This window comes from Lepidothrix coronata, unplaced genomic scaffold, assembly GCF_001604755.1.
Source record: "Lepidothrix coronata isolate B3197 unplaced genomic scaffold, Lepidothrix_coronata-1.0 Scaffold118, whole genome shotgun sequence".
NCBI classification, from domain to species: Eukaryota; Metazoa; Chordata; class Aves; order Passeriformes; family Pipridae; genus Lepidothrix; species Lepidothrix coronata.
This window is the reverse complement of record NW_016690298.1, coordinates 2211521-2231351: the sequence shown is the minus strand read 5'-3', so window position 1 is coordinate 2231351 and position 19831 is coordinate 2211521. Positions and strand designations below refer to the sequence as shown.

The 19831-nt window shown below is 38.5% G+C and overlaps 1 protein-coding gene across 1 annotated transcript; it reads right to left on the bottom strand.

The window, feature by feature from the left end:
* Window positions 1-1664: 1664 nt before the first annotated feature.
* PECR (peroxisomal trans-2-enoyl-CoA reductase) lies at window positions 1665-19782 on the bottom strand. Its single transcript, XM_017825383.1, has 8 exons — window positions 19664-19782; window positions 16526-16659; window positions 9648-9813; window positions 8893-8974; window positions 6591-6687; window positions 4310-4420; window positions 3616-3727; window positions 1665-3493 (listed from the first exon to the last, which is right to left on the bottom strand). Exons 1-8 carry the CDS (start codon window positions 19776-19778, stop codon window positions 3405-3407), a joined length of 906 nt encoding a protein of 301 aa, XP_017680872.1. The 5' UTR covers window positions 19779-19782; the 3' UTR covers window positions 1665-3404.
* Between the last annotated feature and the right edge of the window lie 49 nt (window positions 19783-19831).

Below are 19831 nucleotides of genomic sequence, written 5' to 3'. Positions count from 1 at the left end.
GGATATTCTATACAACTATTCAGAAGACTAAACATAGCCATAAATGCTTGTTACAAGCAATGGTTGCCTTGTATTTTTTCATTTACATCTTAAGGCAGACAATGGACATTACTGCAGAATGCCACTGCATAGACTATATTCCCTTTAGCAAACATGACAACTGTCAGTCTTTAAAGAATGAAGATTTTTACACCACAGACTTCATTTTACGCTAAGTAAACCCAAAGAATAATCAAACTTCATTTTACGCTAAATAAGTACCCTGAATGAGCAAAATTCTGCTTAACACACAGAGTATCTGTAAAACATAAGGCAAGTACAGGTGACAGTTGAACTACACTGCTGTCACAAATGTAAAGTTTTATGACACATATTCAGATATAACACCAGACAGTGGAGCAAAGTAGCAGTTGATAAGCACCTATTCATCAGTCAAATGAATACCTAATAAAGGATAGGCAGAATAGGTGCAGGTTTAGCCAGAAGTAAACATTAAAGCAACCAAAAAAAGACATTTCTAACAGAATGGTAGGTGTAACTGTCATTCCAACAGTATTCTCTTTGCTTATTACAACTGCACATTGCAGCAAATGTTTAAGTTTCAGTGTTTGGTCAAGGTATTTCCTTGATTCCTCAGCCTTTTTCTTACAGTTGCTTTCACCTTCCTTGTAAAATAAATAAAAATCAAATCAAGCCCTGTTCTCTCAACTTCAGATACCCAAATCTTACACAGGTCGAGAATATTTTGCTACCACACCCATCTTTTTAACCTCTCAATGCCCTTTGATCGAGGGCTGTTGGCATAGGAAGAGCTTTGCTGCAGCTGATACTATCTGCAGCACAAACAGCAGAAACCTGAAACATTCATGCTGCCAGCTGACACAACACTGGGTTCCTGCAAGGTGCTGCAAAACTTTTAAAATAATTTTAATCTGCATAAAAATGGACCAAAGAGACAAGACCAAAATAAAACCTCTGTTCTGAGAATTAAACATTTCATGTCCTTCACGGTGCAAGAAGAAAACACAAAAACCAAACAAGTACAAATAAACAAAACAAAACCAACAAACAAACAAGAACACCTGTGATTATTGCTAAACCATTACAGCAAGGAGTTACTATCCTAACATCTAACAAACTGTGATAAGCATTTTAACATTATGCACAGTAGGAGGAATGTTAGTGGTATTACTGGGGAAAAAAAAAGGAAAAGGAAAAAAGTGGAAAACACTCATGCTTCCCCTTCTCCTTCCGAGGATGCATTTTCTGTATTCTTACACCAGATCATTTTGAGTATATTCTCCTACTGTACTGAGCTGCAGCACTTTGTGGCTCCACAAATGCTGGCTGTTTCAACTTCCTGCTAGGGAAAAAGCACACACAGCCTCTTCTAAAGCGTCAGCTTTCATCTTTGTAGTACATCCATTGCTTGGCTGAAAGTTGAAGAAGGAGAGGTCAAATAAAAGGTCCTTTTATTCATCCCAAGCAGAAAGGTTTGTTATAGTTCTTACTTGTGAAGGAGTTTATTAATTGCAGAGTGAACCCATCTCCCACACAGGTGAATGCCCACCTTTCCAATATTCCATTTCCTGAGAAGAATGATGCATTTCACCATCACTACACATAAAAGTCCCCTCTTTATGAATATTCACGCTCCACCATAGTTAAAGAGGAAATTTGCAAGATTAAAAATTTATTATTTCCAAGTTTATACTCAAATTCTATAGTGAACAGTTCTGGGATATAATAAAAAGTAATTTAGTTTTAGCAATTCACTTCCATCTCACATCAAATTCACAGTCCATAGAAACTCACATTCAAAGAGAAAGTAAATTCCACAAGTCTGAAGCACACACATTCACATTTAACCTTCTCTTCCAGAAAGATGTTAAGAATGTAGAAATAATGTCTTAATAAACTAAATAATTTCATTCACTGCAATGGGCTAGACTCCTAGAGTTAGTCATCTAACAGGTGCATTTTCTTCCAGGAATTCTCTTACTGTGTACCCTAAACTAATATTTGCAATAATCAAAATATACCTTTCACGAGAGATTTGAAAAAAGCTGACTTTATCTCTGAACAAGTTTCTCACAACTGCATAAATGACCATCCAGTTATCAAGGAAGGAGGATATACCTGAAAGAGCACATATTTAGGCTCAAACCTCTCTTCCCACCCAAAAATGGAATTCAGATTTTCATGAAAAGCAATCTACATGTACCTATATAAGAACCCACATTTTACTGAAAAACATAAAGGTCAAACATCTTTGCAGAGTACAAGTAACTGTCAGACTTACATTCAGTCCAAAATGAAGTATAAAAAGTTCGCTTCTATAGCAGCAACTTGATTCCACAATTTTCAGTTGTTACAGCAAACACAGTCATTACTTATTTATATTTTTACTAGAGATGGAAGACATGGGAACATTTGCCTTAAAGTGAATAAGAAAAACTACGAACATAGCCTTTTCAAGTCATACATTGCAAGATTTCTGGTTCTTAAATGGCATCTCTGCATTATTCACAAATATCACATCTATTTTAGAGACACTAATGAAGAAAGTTCTTTTAACAGAGTAAGACAACACAGTATGGATAAAGCATTTTAACTGGTAAAAAAAGGATTACAAATCTCTCCTTTACTAGTAGAGCACACTGCAGAGAGGACTGCATTACACACCACAGATTTTGCTTCAAGATTTTGCATGTTAAATTGTTGAATCTACCGCTTTCCATCCAACTTTAATTGTATGTTAAAGTTTAAATTTATCTGATTATTCTATTATCAAATTTAAGTAGCAGTCGGCTCTATTATGTGATTGTATTTGCAAGCAATTAAAAACATTCCCCATATAATATGCCAATTTATTTTGAAACATTAATAACAGTATTCCACTTTATTTTTAATTATTTTCAGAGAAATACTCACTGTACTTGGTCTTTAAAACCATTGTTGAGCACTCAGTGTGTGGCTGAACAGAAATAGCGTAGAGATAACAGTCACCTCAATGGTTACTGATCCAACTAATAACAAGAGATTTAAATTACCTTCTCCCTAAATTGAAGGACTCCCAAACATTTCCTCTCGGCTCCCTTCACTTCAAAATAAGTATTCTTTTTATTCACTTCTGGCTGGGATTCTTCATTACTTAATGCCTGTGCAAATGGACAACTTGTCTTTTATACCTCCCCCTCCCAAAAGACTGAATGGAAAGTGTTTCCAGAGAAGATATTTACTGTGTACAGTCTTTCAAATTTTAAATATAAACTAATGAAAATCAAGGCACTCAATGTAGTTACATATGGGAAATTAAATTATTAATGAGAATTATAAACTCAAATCACAAAGTGAGATTATCATCAAGTGTGCAACTGGGAATAAGGCGAAATCTCCTTCTTTTACAGCTTTGGCTTGAATTCGCCGGAAAGAAGCTTTTGCAGCATTTCAGAATTTTTTCCTTCTGGTGGTGCAGGCCATCTATCATGATCTGAGGAAAACAAATAAAAGAACATATTTCGTTGGTTGAGAAACTAGGCATTTTACTTTTGTGTCCTCCCATTGCCCAACTTCAGTCACTTGAAGGGCATTATTTTGTAACCCATTTCTTACCAGGTATTTCTAGGGTATGGCTGTATAAACTTTGGCCACCATCCACGACCATGGTTATCCCAGTTATGAAAGAAGCAGCTGGAGATAATAGGAAACACACTGCAGGAGAGATCTGTCAAAAGAATGACAATTTTAATCTTTCTTAGACCACTGGGAACTGTTTATGTCAAAGAGGCTTGTAAAAACTTTTACAGGTAAGACATTGTTACAGTTTTTGCTGAGTGGAAAATGTTACTATCTTAAAACCATCCTCTAGTGATAACCATCAAGCACTTACCAGAGGAAAACCAATAAACTTTCAGCATCAAATGCTTAAAAATCAAACAAAAATGTGGAACAATCTATCAAATAAGCACATTCTTGGTAGAAGAGAGCTAAGTACTTCTAAGATACAAATATTAAGGTGAAACAAATTGTTCTTTCATTCCTTCCTCCTGGAAGTCAACTTCTTCAGGAACTAATGTCTACCATGAAACACTTCAGCTGTAAGAGCCAGCTGAATTAAATTTTCGTATATCAGTGACTACTGGTTAAGTCTCACACTTGGCACGACTACACATTACTACGAGTTTTTTTTCTTTTTAAATATTCCATCACAGTGCAGAATTAAGTCTTTTTGTTCTCCATATAATAAAATGGCTTCTAAATAGAGACACAGAAGTAGAAATATCACAAATGTTCTGAAACACATTACCTCCTCAGGAACCGCTGACCTCTTGGCAGGAACCTTTGGAACGCTCTTTAACCACATCATTATACCTTGCTCTCCATAGTTTGCAACAGCAGTTTCCGAAAATACCAGTCCCTATTTCAAAACAGCATAGTGAAAATTAAGTTCTCTTGCGTATGTTTAAATGGATCATTCTAAAATTGTGAAGTTGTCATCACTGATTTCCTATGGGATTAAACTACCTAAAGAGCAGTTGAATGCAAGTTTTTAAATGTAATGGAATAGTATAATTTATACAAGAAGGTAATTTGGCTGCCAGCCACTTCTCTATTCAAGCACAATACTTCTGATTATTCCAATTCTCCACTGTCACTTCAATAACTAAAAAATGGAATATAAAGAAACTCAGAGGCTGCTTTGAAATTACAAGCATTTCATGCTAACTTACAGCAGGAAACTACAAAGCCCAAAGAACAAGTTCTCCAGTGTCTTGTCATCTGTAAGAACACGAGACGGATTTATCGCAAATTATGGAAGCAGACAGATTTCAGTCAGAATTCCAGCTCTCCCTACTTAGCTGCTGTAGAAACAGAAAAAGGTGACTGTGTTTGCTCTGATGATTATTCAGTCCAGTTTAGTCTTGAGAGGGAAGATGAAGGCTACAGCAATGGGAACACAGGGTTACATCCATTGGTCAGGACAGAATCTTTGGGACTGAAGTTTAAACCAAATAAAATTGGAATTCATCCACAAAGCACATACTAAGATTTCTAAGAGATCTGTATAATGTATGTGAAACTATTTTTTCCAGAATACAGGTTTCCCTCTCTGTGTATCCATTCTGTACAGGTTACTCTGCTCCTCTAAAGTAGTAACAGTTTTATATTGTTACCACAAACCTGGTGTGCCCACAAAGGTGACAGAAGTATTACTGTAACTACAACATGGACTTCTGTTACCAGCATAGTAACAAAGCTAGCAAATACTTATGAAAGAGCCAAAGCCCTGAAGTGTTTGCTTGTCAAAAACTTCTTTTGACATGTGCTATAATGTATAATCAGCATGATTCATTAGGTAATTAGCATGCCTGAAAAGTATATTCACATAATAATGCTGTCTTAATTACTTACTTCCCCAAGACTTGATAAATCAGAAAAAACAAATCAACAGGAAGTAGAAGCCAGTAGATGTTAATATTTAACAAGTCTCCAGATGAATTGGGTCTCACAAAGGCTACATAAAAGCCACCTTATGATCATCATACATCTGCCATTAAGCATTCTCTGCTATGCCAAACAAAGTGAGCCAGATGTTTTAGGACAAGGGGCACAACAGGATATACAGACATTCTACAAAAATACTAGCAAGATCTTCCTAGGGATCACTTAAACAAATATGACACCTCACTTATAACACTCACTGTGGGTAGGATAATTCCTGATTGTAGAAGTAGCTGCACAAAATTTACATTTCCTCTTTTGATTGCGAGAGAGTAAATGTACAAAATAAATTGTGGTTAAGAGCAGATTACACAAATCACAACAGATCACACAATCTCAGAAGTTAAAGCTAGAGCTTCAATATAACCTCTGTATCTGCAGTACTATCCACTACAAAATATAGCTGCTCTTTCCATACTGCTGTTTTAAAAAACTGCTACCTGCTGCCTACTTCCTCAGAAATGTGGCAGGCATATTTTAGCTGACAGTGGTTTCCTGTCTGCATGAATTTGATAAGAAAAAAATCAGAACACACATTTTTACATATGATTTCTCTGAGAGAAGGTCCACTCCAAATACATTCTCTTTATGTCTAAAGCAAATCTAATATGTAGAACACAAAGTAAAAGGCACTGTGTTACACATTCAGAGATTTTTAAACTAACTTCATAAACACAGGTTGAAACCATCAGCACACCTGAACCTCAAACAGAAAAAGCTTCATGAACTCAGAAATAATGTATCCATCATCGAAACACAAAGCATTCAGTAATCTCATGTCAAGGCTTTGTAAAACAGATGACCAACTCATACCAGTATCATTTCATTAAGCTACAAAAAAACCAACCAAGAGTGCCAAGTCAAAGCAGAAAGCAGAAGCAATTTTATCCCACATCCTCTGACTCATCATCCAGAAAGTAAAAAACACTCTCGAATGACCTGAAGAACGCAGATGAGGTGATTATAAATAAATAAATGCATAAACAATCCAAAATCAGTTACAGGTTATAGATTTTAAAACTCCTTTTGGCCTGAAAGCTTTAATTATGAACACATACGATTGCTAAGTTTAATCATATACTTACAGGAGCAACACTGTTGATTCTTACTCCACTGTGAGCCCATTCCAGTGCTAAAGTCTTGGTTAGGTTATCCACTGCAGCTCTTGCAGCTCCCGAGTGCCTATTGAGAGAAGAAAGCAAAGGAAGCATCTGTTCCCTCAGCTAGGAGTGCCCAATATTAATTCTACTGCAATCTCACTGGGGTAGTCAGAGTAGCTTTCTGTGGCTGGACCAACATTCTGAGAGACAGAGATTCTCTAGTTTGTAAGTTTGACCATAGCTTCACTGATTAAACAAGCTATGCTATGATTTCCTGTCATTGCTGGAAAATACTTACAGTCTCTCCCCCAGTGTGACATGAGGTCAGCTACTCTACTGCAGAGAGAGGCTTATAAAATGTGAAACAAGGAGGTAAAGTTCAAACTATGTAAAACTACCTGTAGGCTTCAGAGGTAAAGCAAGACTTGGAAGGACAGTGATCTGAAAAATAGTTTAAATCTTCTGACAGACAGGATTAAAATCACTCACTATTCAAAAATTACTCTAGATGGATGGAGATAGAGACAACAAGAGTTGGAGTGAAGTCAAACGCCTTGCTGCTATAGGAAACTAGTCTGAAATGATTACAAGCTTGAACAAATGCAGACAAAAATACTGCAATAATGAATAGTAGACAGTTGGACTCATAGAAAACAAATAGAATTTAGATTCTTTAGCCTAGCAAAAAAGACTTAGAGGAGATGATGCAATAGCTTCTCAAATACCAGGGAAAGAATACAAAAAACTTGAGAAAAATGTAAGAAAACATAACTCATTTCTTTCTGGTCTAAACATATGAATAACCCACAAGCACACTATGAGCAAACTTGACAAGTTTTATGTTCAAAATTAATACTGATGGAAAACTGTATCAGGTGACTTTTGGCACGAGTGGTGGCTGGACTTGTAAAGGCAAATCTTTTTCAATAGTACATTTCTACAAAGAGTATCAATTCAGCAGGAATTTGAGTTGTAAGTAGCTTTGTCTATCCACTTACATCTATGCACATCAGTTATTTAGGAAAACTTGTCCACTGTTATTCAGAATTAGCTTTTTCTCATGGTTCAACTCTCAAATGCAGGTTCAGCGTATTTGACAAGACAATTCAGCCAGATTTTACCACAGTGGAGAAACTCAAATAACTGTAGCTTCAGCACCACCCTGTGGATCTCAAAATTTATTCTGTACTGCCACGAACAAGCTAGTGAGAAAATATTCTGCTGTTCCTTAAAACCTCTTAATTTTGAACACTTTCAATGCTGGACAAAAAGAGGTAATGCAACACTTGCTCAAAGTATATTTTTTTGTATTTTCTTCAATAGAAACTCAATTTCCAAGTTTAAAAAAAAAAGAGGAAAAGGAAGTTTCAAAGAAGAAATTTGGACTTTTTTTCAAGAAACGGTCAACATGCAGCACATTGACAACTTCCAAATTTCCTTTGAAAAGAAAATAGCTGAAACAATTAGTTTCCTGAGCATTACTACCTTTCAACAAATTGGAACTTTTGTGGTAGCAAGTTTCAAATTGGAAAACTCCTGCTCACCTACATTTTGAGGGTAAAGAAATTTGAACAAATATAGTACATGTACAAGTATGGATAGGATGCTCCATTTTCATGGCTGTAATCATTTGTATCAGTATAAAACTACAAACATGGCAATATGTTTGTAGCCATGAGCCTTCTCCCAGTCAAGAAAGGAGCAGAGCAAACAGAATTGATTCTATTTGCATCAGAAACCTTCTCCAAGAAAGATGTCTACAAAGTGGGAGTAAAAAGAAAAACAGGAAAGGTAAGCATTATGTGAGCTGAAGGACAAAGCCAAAACCTGGTAACGTACTAGAAATGTTCCTCCTACTCCCCTACTCCTGGTCCAATTTCCATAACTCATTGCACCATCAAGATCTGTAAACTGAGCATAGAAGAGAAAAGCAACTGGTGCCAAGTTCTTGCAAAACCCTCCAGCAATTTGGAGAAAGAGCATTTCCATCCAACTAGTCCCACTAGCACACCATTTCCAATGAAAGCTTCACTGGAAAGTCTTGCTTCATAGTTTCTTACAAAACAGTTGAGAGAGACCAGAGGTGCCATTTACTGCTGTAGTCCCTACTGAATTAATAAAAGAACCCCACACATTCAACCAAGTGATACTCTTGCTCTCTCTTGACCAAACTGCTATATTTCTATGCTCTGCTGCTGCTCAGTGCACACCTCTCTGAAGTGTTTAAGAGCAACTAGTACTTCCAGAGGAAAAACAAAGGAAAATGTAAAAAGAAAATATATATTACGACATTCCAGGAAACCCATTTCTCACGGCAGCAGTAATGTTGACAATGGCTCCTCCATGTTCTTGCATCCAGGCATTGTACACTGTATGAAGGAGGAAGATAACCTATAAATATCAGAAGAAATGCATACAAATGAACTTGCCAATTGGAAGCCAAATTTGGAGTCCTAACTGCAATCACATTACACATTTTCCCAAATCTGCTCTTTGTACCACACTCTTGCCCAGCCAGAGGTGAGATTATTGGACAACAGGTGTAGTACAGGTAAGGCTCAATGATTGTCAAGAAGCATTTGGTGGAAATCAAGATTTCATGTTTTTACATTTTACGTAATGTAAATTACTTTCATTTCTACATCCCAAATATTATCTGAGAATCACATGCCATACTTAAATTTAAGCTTAAATTTATATCCCTGCAGGAGAGAAGTATTTTCCTGTGTTACACACAGTGCATACAGGCCCCAGAAGTTAACTGGTTTTCCTCTAGTCTTTTAAGTGAGTATCCAAGACAACCATCTCCCCAAACCTGGCCCTAACCAGAAGATCATACTTGCCTAAATTATCTTTGTATATATGAACAAATGTTATGTACCATTTAATGCAAAGCTTTGGATGAGATTCATGAAAACAAATACCCACTTGTCAGATAAGTGTGTGGAAAAAAGAAGGCAGGGAAATATTTCTTGTCCTCTGGTATTGCAGTAAAAAAAGAGAACAAATAACCAAAAAAATAGCTTAATGTTCAGACCTTACCTGCTTTGCAGCAATAGAAGGTCCCTGTTAGATTCGTCTCTATCACAGCATTCCACCCTTTTGCACGGATGGCTTCAGAAGGACTTGCAAATTGGCCCCCTCCATTATTCACCAGGAAGTCAATCTTCCCATGCAGACTCAGTGTAGACTTCACCAAAGCTTCTACCTGAAATAATATTTGTTAGTGTGATATGCTGATTAAGCCCTGTACCCAATTTCATTCTTAGTATTTTCTCTCTCATATCCTCTTCACGGAACAAGAGGAGGTCTGGCCTTCAAAGAGGCTGTAAGATTCTTATGACAGGTTTGGTCAGCCAAGAAGGACTGGGCTGTGTCCATGTTTATTTAGGAAATCTTGCTGGTATAATGCAGGTGCTACACAAAATACCAGCACTGAAAGAAGAAGGGGATTTATGCTGCTGACAATTTGTATAGCCAAACACACACAGAAGCCTGCTACATAAGTCCTACTAAGAATCCTCTGACATTTTTCAAAAGGGTGGGGGTGTTCACATCACATATTGGAAGAGCTCCATATAGTGTAACTACTGCTTTTTTATTTGGCCAGTATACCTGAGCATTTTAAATAGAAAATCTAAGTCATCTTGTGGAGTTTTAACATCCTTACCTTAATGTTTTGTACATTCACTAAAACTATGACATATGAGTTGGCAACAGCCAATCTTCTCACACAGACCAAGAAGGTTAGTTACCCTGCAAAACATGAACTCTAAAAAATGCTGGAAATACAAGTTGTCTTCTTTAGCAAAAATATTATTACAAGATAGTAATAAGAACTCCATAGCAACTAAGAAATAATTTAACCTTTATCTCAAGAAATAGGAAGTGGGACAACATGACTGTTTCCTGCTTACATCATCAATCATAACTAGATACCATGCATCAGTTTTTCCTACTCAAGCACACATGAAGTTACTACCATCTGTGGTTAACTAAAACACAGACCAAAACACCACCAGAAAAATAAACAGTTGCAGTGATGCTGCTGCTCAAACAGATTGGACTAGGGGAAGGATATCAATCAGCCTTTCTCAGCATACAGTTAGCAGTAGAAAATGCCAGAAAAAAAAAAGTAAGCAATGCGTGATCGGTATCTCACCATGTCAGCAACTCATAAATAGCTGCTTTATATCTTTTGTTGCTAACAGTTTGGGATTCATTTAACAGGATAGTATGGATCCTGTAAGGATGCACCTCTCTGAAGAAAAAAATGTAAACAAACACAGAGTGACTGAAGCCTGACTGAAAAACTAATGCCTGCTGAGAAAGAAGGCCTCAAGAAAATAATTTTGATACTTAAACCACCATCTTTAAATTCTGAATGTCATCTTATTCCTAACATCGGTCACTGCACCTTGAGGTGCACTTCTGAGGGGAAAAAAACCCTAGAAAACCACAACATCTGTGACAGCTGTGATACACTGGATTATTATACTAATTACAGGCTCAGACCAACTGAAGTGTGTGTTTGGGGGGAAGGGACTGTTTGAATTTCACGAAGGTGAAGTGGTGCCCTGCTCCATACCCCATGCTTCTTGCACCATATTCTCAGGAGGGGGGGAAATAAATAAAAAACAACAACAACAAACACATATCAGTTCTGTTTCTGAAAACCAGAAGTGGCCAGCAGGGTCTCCAGTGACAGCTCGGGTGGCTCCAACTGTAGCAATTTTCACAATGTCTTCTGTGCTGCAGAGGAAGCATCGTTGCAGTGCTTCTCCCAGTCACCACCCAGTAAACATAGTGATAGCAGCCACCAGCAAAGAGAGGAGGAGGGTCTGGTAGAACACATTTAAATCACAGCAAGAACTCAAGAAGATTCTTTTCTAATCCTATAATTTCAAAATCCACTTAGAAAAGTTACTAAAGACTCTCTTTGTAAGCAAAGCAAAGCCTCATGAGGTAGAGCTACCAGTGTAGGACATTCTCCTGAAAAAGACTGAAAACAGCAAAATCAGGCATTTCTGACAAAACCAAAACACTGGAGGTCTTCAATAAGGGACATTTGTGTGTGACTGCAACTCAAAAGTATTATGCAGTAATAATAGTAATAGTTTCACAGATAACCGAGATGACAGTACTTGGACAAATGTCCACAAGCATTCACAGGTCACCCTGAACTTAAGTAAAACTCACGGGCAAACAGCCCAGTACAAAGTGTTAGACATTTGCTATTTGGGAACTAGAACTAGTAGGCATTCTGGCACACTGGTAACAGGCATTTTTACTTCATGTTATTGCTGTGTTATTTAAAAGTACAACAAGAAGAATCTCTTACCCACAACTCCCCACCAAGCCACAGTCTTCCACTACAGGCTTCACACAGACAGGCACTAAGTATTTATAAACCAACTGAGCCTATGCTAAGCTACAGCTTTATTGGAAAAGAAAAGCTACTAGTGAACTCAGACACAAAGTATGTGCTAAGTAGTACTGTGTGGAGTCTGTCTGAAGGAGTCCTGTTTGTCAGATGTCCAAGTGACAGGTTTTACTCTCGGGGTCTGGTCCAGCAGCAGGTGCTGTTGCTGGAGCTGGAGTGTGAAAATTCTGTGCACAGAATTTTGAATTGTTGACTTCAAGAACAGCAGTGGCCTACCAGAAGTACAAGGTTTTATCTTCCACTTACCTAAACGTGTCTTCTACTTATCTAGGTGCCAGTTAAAGAAATGTTTGTCCACAGCATATAGCAAAAAGGGTAAAAAGTTCCTCATGTCTTGCCCCATCAATAGATTTGTCGTACCTCAACATTTAAGACCCACAAATACTTGCTTCCCCTTCCTAACACACCCAGAGGTAAATAGAAAGCTCTTTTCATAATGGGAAAGGGATGGGGTCTCTCTCCTCTGCTCTGGCCACCGTTACATCGAGGCTGTGAAATTGATTAATTATGTCCTTGGATTTTGGACAAAGAGCTTGGTTGGAAAAGACACCCACACAGCAGAGCTGTCTGGTTTGCCTCTCAGCAAGAGCAAACTGACCTGCTCTCAACATATTATGTGGGCAGTGCTAGCAAATATGCAAACAAATTAAAATCACTTCAGCTTAATAATCATTAAGAAGCAATATCTATCACTATATATATTCCAGACAACAGGATAAGGAAGAGGTGCACAACCACTCCTCCAGGATAAGGCCTTACAACGACAGAATATAGAAGCCTCAGATCCTCTTACTGGCATCCCAGAACCCTCTACTCTTCCATTTTAAAAAATAAAAATGGGGTTTTATCCTTTACAGAACACTCAATGGAAAACTAGTAAAAAGCAGTAGCAAACTCATGACAAAAATAAGCTTGACAGGTTATGCAGTGGTTGAAAATCCTCCATCAAGCAGGATTATTTCTTGCACATTAAACGAAAAGTAAGATTTGCTAGAAAGCAAGAGGGCTTCTGAGGATGAAGATTTAGAGACTTAAAAATGTGAATTAATTAAGCTATTCCCATGATATCTGCCATCAAGCTTCTGCAGCAATTAATTCACTGCACCTTCTTTGACTTTTCCTAAGCCAGAAAGAGCTCTAACAAACATATTGCACTATATGATGAGTGATGAATCTTCTAATGCTTGAATTTCACAGATTCAAACTAGAGGCATGAACTGTGTCATCTTCAAAGTAGGTCAGTTACTTTAAGATAAAAAAATAAAGGTAAAAAAATAGTAAGCTGGCAATTTGAAAGTACCTTCATCTTTCTTAAATTTCCTTTATTCAAAGTCCCTCCTTCCAGTTTCCCTGGTTATGAAATGAAAACCAGGACAGCATTCATAGAGGCCTTTAGAAAAATGCAGAACTGGTGGAGAAGGAGGGATGAAAAAAAAAATGGCATGCTAGAGTAAGAACAGATGGCTTGTTCCTACAGGTGATCATGGTGGCTTCCTTAATAAGAAAGATTTACTCTTAGAAAGACCTCAGTGAGATGTCAGAGAAAAGGATATACTAAAGGAACTATGGAGTTCTTCAGGAAGCTTCCTGGGCTTTGTAGCTTGTGATGGATCAGTTCTGATGTCTAAGAGGGCTTGAACTCCTAAGTTTTTTTCCCTTGTTGAAACATTTATAATGTTTTTGTTCTGCACAAGTTCCTTGGTACCTGGTATAAGAGCTGAGGAAGAGGACGTAAAGACTCACATGGAATACTTGCAGAGGCTGTTCTCTCTACCCAACAATGTGTTTCCGTGATTTCTGAGGTGAATACTCTTCTCTCATACTAAGCTGAAAGCAGACAATGAGTTGTAAAGCTATTAATGTGTAGCATACAGAGCCAAGACAGTTGTACAAGTCTTGTTGCTTTTGTGAGAGAACCCAAAATTATATATGCCCTCTCATCCCATCTTCCACTATTAAGAGGAAGCTCTTCCTGTATTTGTGAAAATACTGAAGTGAGTTATATTACTGTGTTGCCTCTACTTAAGTCTAATCTCCGAGGCTAGAAAATCCTCCACTACATCTTTTATTGATCCCTCTTTTTAAGCCTCCAAGTCCCAGGCACAAAATTTGGGTTAGCTTTTGAAAGTGGATATACAATGCTCTTTGAATCAAAGTAATGTCCAAAGGTACTTTTCCTCTAGTTTCCACAAGGCAATCAAGTGCAAATTAGAAAACAGTATTCAACATTGCTGCTCTTAGCAAATATAATAAATAAGCAATAGTAAGCAGTGGGTTGTGGAAAACTTGCCACACTCAGTGCTGACAGTTTTCAGCAGTGTAAGTTAATGATTGTTAATTTGAGCTTATCTAGTTTCAACTTACAAACCAAAATACCTAAGTGTAAGGAAGTGCTATCCTCACTACAAATGGAAAAGCTGAAAACATGATCCACATATTTCTGGTCCAACAGTAACTTTAGAAATTAAATAACAAGTGGCTGGGATTTAGTAATCTTTGAGAATTTCAAGCACTGAAGAACTAAAGGAGAACAGAGTCAGAAAACCAAGAGCTAAAGAACAAAAATCGCAGGATGTCTCTGACCAGTAAAAAAAATCTGGTCTTGGAGATGGGCATCTGGAATGGATAAATATTTGTTTAACAGGTACACAAGTTCTTATGTTAACATAGAACAGAAATTGCATTCCTTACTCAAATCTTCAGCAAAGGGCTTATGAAATTTTCATAGTGATTTTTTTCTGAAAAGGACTTGAACAGAAGCAGTTGAAGAACTGAAGTGAGTCAAACTATAAAACTGGATCAATGACTGATAAATTGAAGAGTGGTGCTTAATCTGCCTTATTCCTCTGAATCCTTTCTTCAATAGATACAGACCTGAAAAGACAATGGTTAAAAAGAACTTCCACTGGCAGGCAACACCCAATAGAAGCTTCACCAATATCATATGAAAAGTTCTAAGAAAGTTCTGGTGTGTCTCTAAATGAACAGAGCTTAAAACTAAACTGGAAAGAGGACAATTCTATGATAAAACTGCAGGGTAATAGCAAAGACAAAGTTTCTTCAAGTATCAGCATGGCAACCTGTAAGACAGAATAACGTCTAAATGCTTTACACAGCACTATGAAGAAGGCTTTAAAAGCACCTTCAAAAATTTTCAAAGCCCCTTAAGCCTGTTTTGTCAAATAGGTATTTAGCCACACTTACACAGGAAACAAAGAAGGAATGGCAGTTTAGTGGAGACTACCTCATTTCACCATCCAAGCCCTGTACCATCTCATTGGGCACTGCAGTTCCCACTAAATCATTTTTAAACTGATACAGAAATAAGACTCACATGCAGATGATTATTAAGCCTGCCAGAGTACTTTCTGCAAGAAAGAGACATGCAAAAAGGCTTAAGCCTTTTTTCTCTCTTTACCTCTTTTCTTTCCTGTAGCTTTAATCATGTAAGTTGCCCTCTGACATCTGTCATAACCTATTATGTTGCACTGCTGATGCTGGTAAATACAAACCTAAAATTCACTGCTAGGTGAAGTGACATACTGCACAGCCCTGGGGTTCATCTCCTTCAGGAGAGAAAGTCTGAGTATATCACTATAAATATTTTATGGTATGCACTGTTCCAGGAGAGAATAATTTTATTTTTTATTTGGTTTATGGTTACATATTCGGTTATTTCCAGTATCTTCATAGCTGCTGAAGGTCATTAATATGTAAGTTATTTAACAGAGACCTTGAGAGGTTAAGAAAAATGTAGCAATCAGTGGTTACTGGAAAATTTTCTAGCTGTCTTCAATAAGTTAAAAATCCAACCTGAAGTTGGACTTTTAAATATTTAATTACGCAGATAAAAAATTAGGAGGTGCATGCAGACTTCTGAAAAACCTGGATTAAGGACTTTGGCTCTTGATCTTTCATTTTTTGGAATAAGAAGAAAAAGGAAAAAAAAATTAACTGGGATAGTAATAAAGCTTGCAATGAGGCTCACCTCAAGCTGTAACCAAAATTTAAACATGGCTAAAATATTATAAATCTGTGGGGGTTTTTTTGGCTTTAATACAAGCTACACTGAAAATGCATGGTACTTGTGTCAAGTCACAAGCACTGAGATCCCATGTCTTCTTGTTTGAAGGAACTATTCTGAGGTCTCCATCTTCACAAGTTTACACCCCCTCACTTCTGTCACAGAAATGTGACAAACAATCACACTAAGTGGGCTCTGGCTCAGCTGTAGAACATGCCACTTTCAAGGCCTGCTTCTCCTAGAAATTTCTGAAATATGTAAGCCTGGTCAGAAAAACACTTGCAATTACAAATGTTTTCTTGCTCAGGTGGCTAATAAATGTCTTCCCTCGGAAAGCACATACTCTGATCTAAGCTATTTTTGAGGGGGCAGAGACCTTTGGAGATGTGAGAATTTATATACACAATATGCTTTTGACATGTTAAGCCCCAGAACAAGATCACGAGTCTTTACCTCTTCTTCCTTGCGGATATTGCACTGTATGGGAGTTACTCTGGCAGGACTCACGGAAGAAAACTTGAAATTTAGTTCTTCTGCAGCAGCTTTTAATCGGTCAAATTTTCGAGAGGCAATAACAACACTGCAACCTGTAGAGACAAAATGAAACATCCTTCAGCTAATGGAATTATGCTATTTTTTAATACTGTCATGGAGATACTTTGCAGAATGTGCCATTATTAGTCACTGACTAGAAGATGCAGTGTTGAAATTCTTGCAAGAGAGAGAAATGACTGATGTCAGGTGCTTCTTAGCAACAAGATCCCTCTGTGCCAGGAAAAGAGCAATCAAAAAAAAAAAAGTCCACAAGGTTCCCTCTCCTTCCTGCAGAGGGGAAGATAGCCTGTGAGTTGCAGAGTCAGCAAAGCAGCTTTCAGACATCACTTTTGCTGCCTCTGCTCACAGCTGCCTCATTTATCAATTAAGTGATTTAAAGATGTTTCAGCAGGCCTTGATTACAAAAAAATGCTTGCTTCTAAAACCACAAAAATAATCTTACTTTGTGACTGGCTGTAATTTTGACTAGCAGTGAGCAAATGTAATGCCCTGCTTTTTAACCCTACAGAGACTGAAGGAAAGGATAATAGCCTCATGAGATTAATCCCTATCTGCAGACTACAGACAGCAGGAAGAGGCTTTCCTGTGGCACTGCAGAATCCTAGTTGCAGAAAGGAGAGGGAAAATAGGCAGGAGCTCAAGTATTCTGTTTTTTTCAGCATTTAGAGGCAGAAGGAATCATTCTACAGAGAAAAAAAACAATGCTAATGCCAAATTAAAGGCAAGCACTGACACTACAATCAGCCTAGAGTATTCTGTCACACCAGTGGACTCAGGACAGTATTAAGGCTTCAGCAATTGCTACTACATAGACTAAACCAAAGCACACCAAATTAATTCCTAGTGCAAATCCAGCAGGCATGCAATTTCATATAATGGATAAGCAAATTACTAGCTCCCACTGCAAAGCAGGCAAGGATGTCTTGCTCCCAGTTTGCTCTGCTGCTTCCATAATCTTAGCATCCCAGCAGAAGTCATCCCTTCCTCATACCAGGTCAACTGCTTATCTGCTTTAACATAAACCAATTCAACACATTCAATCTAAAAAAAAAAAAAAAAATGTTCACATCTTGCCAGGTGTAAGGTTTTTTTCCCCCTCCTCTGTTGCCAAGTGAAATTTGGCCTCTCATGTGATCAAACACCAGAATCAACTCAAAATAACTAGAGGGAGGAAGAAGCAGCAAGCTGTTCATTTGACTCAGGCTATCTTGTCAAAATATACATAAAACAAAACAAAAAAACCTCAGGCCAACCAACCAACCACAACAACAAAAAACCCCCCCAAAAAAACAAACCAAAAATAAGAGTTGAATTCTTCCAGAAGGAAGTGCTGCAACTACATATCGCTAGGAATGGGAGCTTCACCTTTAATCAGTGGCCATCTTAAAACAACATATGTAAAGATAGTAGTCTATGAGGTCTCCTGATTTTTTTAAATTAAGAACTCCGATCACTTGAACAACCACCTGATTAATGCAGAGTCCATAAAATGGCACACACAATTACCAATTAATACAAATACTGAACCAGAGTAGCACAGTTATATTTATCAACCTAAGTGCTTACTAATATAAAAACTGATAGAGAATAAGGTCCAGTAAAAGACTATATTTTTGGTAACCATGCTAACTGGGAGAGGGGGAGATTATAACTCATGAGGAACACTTGGTAACTACTGCACAAGCTGACACTACTTCATTTATTTTTCCTCATAACAGTCATAATGACTGGCATCATCTGTCATTGCTCCTACACCTATAGGAAGCAGCCCTCCATGTATACCTAAAGCACAAGGTATACATGGAAAGAGCTCCTGATCATCTTCTTGTCAATAGCAACCTGCAAATCTACAGGTAAGGAAGGTTGCTCAGTCAGACTTCAGTCATAGCTATTTCTTAATTTTCTCTCCAGTGATTTGTAGACATTTGCAGCCTTATTTTTATTTAGCCTGCTATGGACACATTTCTGTATTTCTATTTTGCTTGAAAAAAATAATGATTATCAAATGAAGCACAATTTTAAGGTAACTGGGTAACATCATCAACCAATAGTGTGCTGACACTTAAAAAGAACCTCTTTTAGGGAGCATGTAAGGACAGTCAAAGAGAAATGTTTAGTTCCCAGTAATACAAAGGTAACAGAACTAATCCTCCTTTCAGCTACACAGAACAAGAAAGCTGGGGGGACAAAGGCCAGGAGAGGCAGAGATGTCTCCCATCACAGCCTTAACAAAGAAAGCTGTTTACTATGCAGTGCAATGGTATAGTGCACATTCCAGGAGTGCAAACCACAGGCGGCGTGGCACCCAGAGGCATAATGTTGGTGTTGGTATTTTGAAGACAGTGAATCCAATCATAATAAACTATCCAAAACCAGTCTGATGCCAATGATCCCTACCACTCATGCTGGAACCTGCAGGAAAGGTGTTGCAAGGCAGATATAGGAGGCACCTCTACCTCTCCTGGCCTCATATCAGAGAGTCAGGAGACCGCCTTTCTCTCCAGGTTTTACCACTTCTCTGTACTCAGCATTGAAAGAAAACCCATGCAGCACACAGTGAAGATGTTCTTCAACTTTAGGACATCCCTGTCACAGGCACTGAGAGAGAAGCGCCACGTCTCTAATGTTACTGTGTGGACAGCGGTTCAAAACGACTCTGCTCCGCGAGGCTCCGTTCAACAACCCGATAAATCCTCCAGTTAACTCAAGATGAAAACTCACTGAAGGGAAAGTCTGACAGAAAGGGTCCGGGTTTAACACACTCTCACTGTGACCGCCGAGTTTAAAATCTTTTAAGTGCCAGCGGGCCCAAAGGCACAGCCCCACACCAACCTCACCTTGTGCCCCTCGCCTTCACCGCCCCTGTCACAACGTCCCACACACACGCTCCTCGCAGCGCCGCCAGCCCCCAAAACGCACCGCAGCCCGCCGGGCACTCCCTGACCGTCCCTCAAACCTCATCCGACCCCCAACACCTCCTCGCCCCACTGCCCCACCGGGGCTCCCTGCGGAGCCCCCGCCCCTCCCCGCGCCCACCTAGCGCCAGTAGGTCGGCGGCGATGGCCTTGCCGATGCCGGTGCCGCCGCCGGTGACGATGGCGACCCGCCCGCGGAACAGCCCCGCCGCCAGCAACCCTCGCCCCGCCGCCATCTTCCCCCTCCCTCCTTCCCTCCCTCCGTCCCTCACACCGCCCCCGCCGAGTG

Bases quoted from the DNA above. Each gene is read 5' to 3' on its own strand.
- PECR (XM_017825383.1), bottom strand. From the start codon at position 19,778: ATGGCGGCGGGGCGAGGGTTGCTGGCGGCGGGGCTGTTCCGCGGGCGG. The intron at 16,660-19,663 runs GTGGGCGCGGGG...TTGTCTCTACAG, and splicing joins CGCCGACCTACTGGCGCTAG to GTTGCAGTGTTGTTATTGCC. The intron at 4,421-6,590 runs GTAAGTATATGA...GTTTTGAAATAG, and splicing joins GAATCAACAGTGTTGCTCCT to GGACTGGTATTTTCGGAAAC.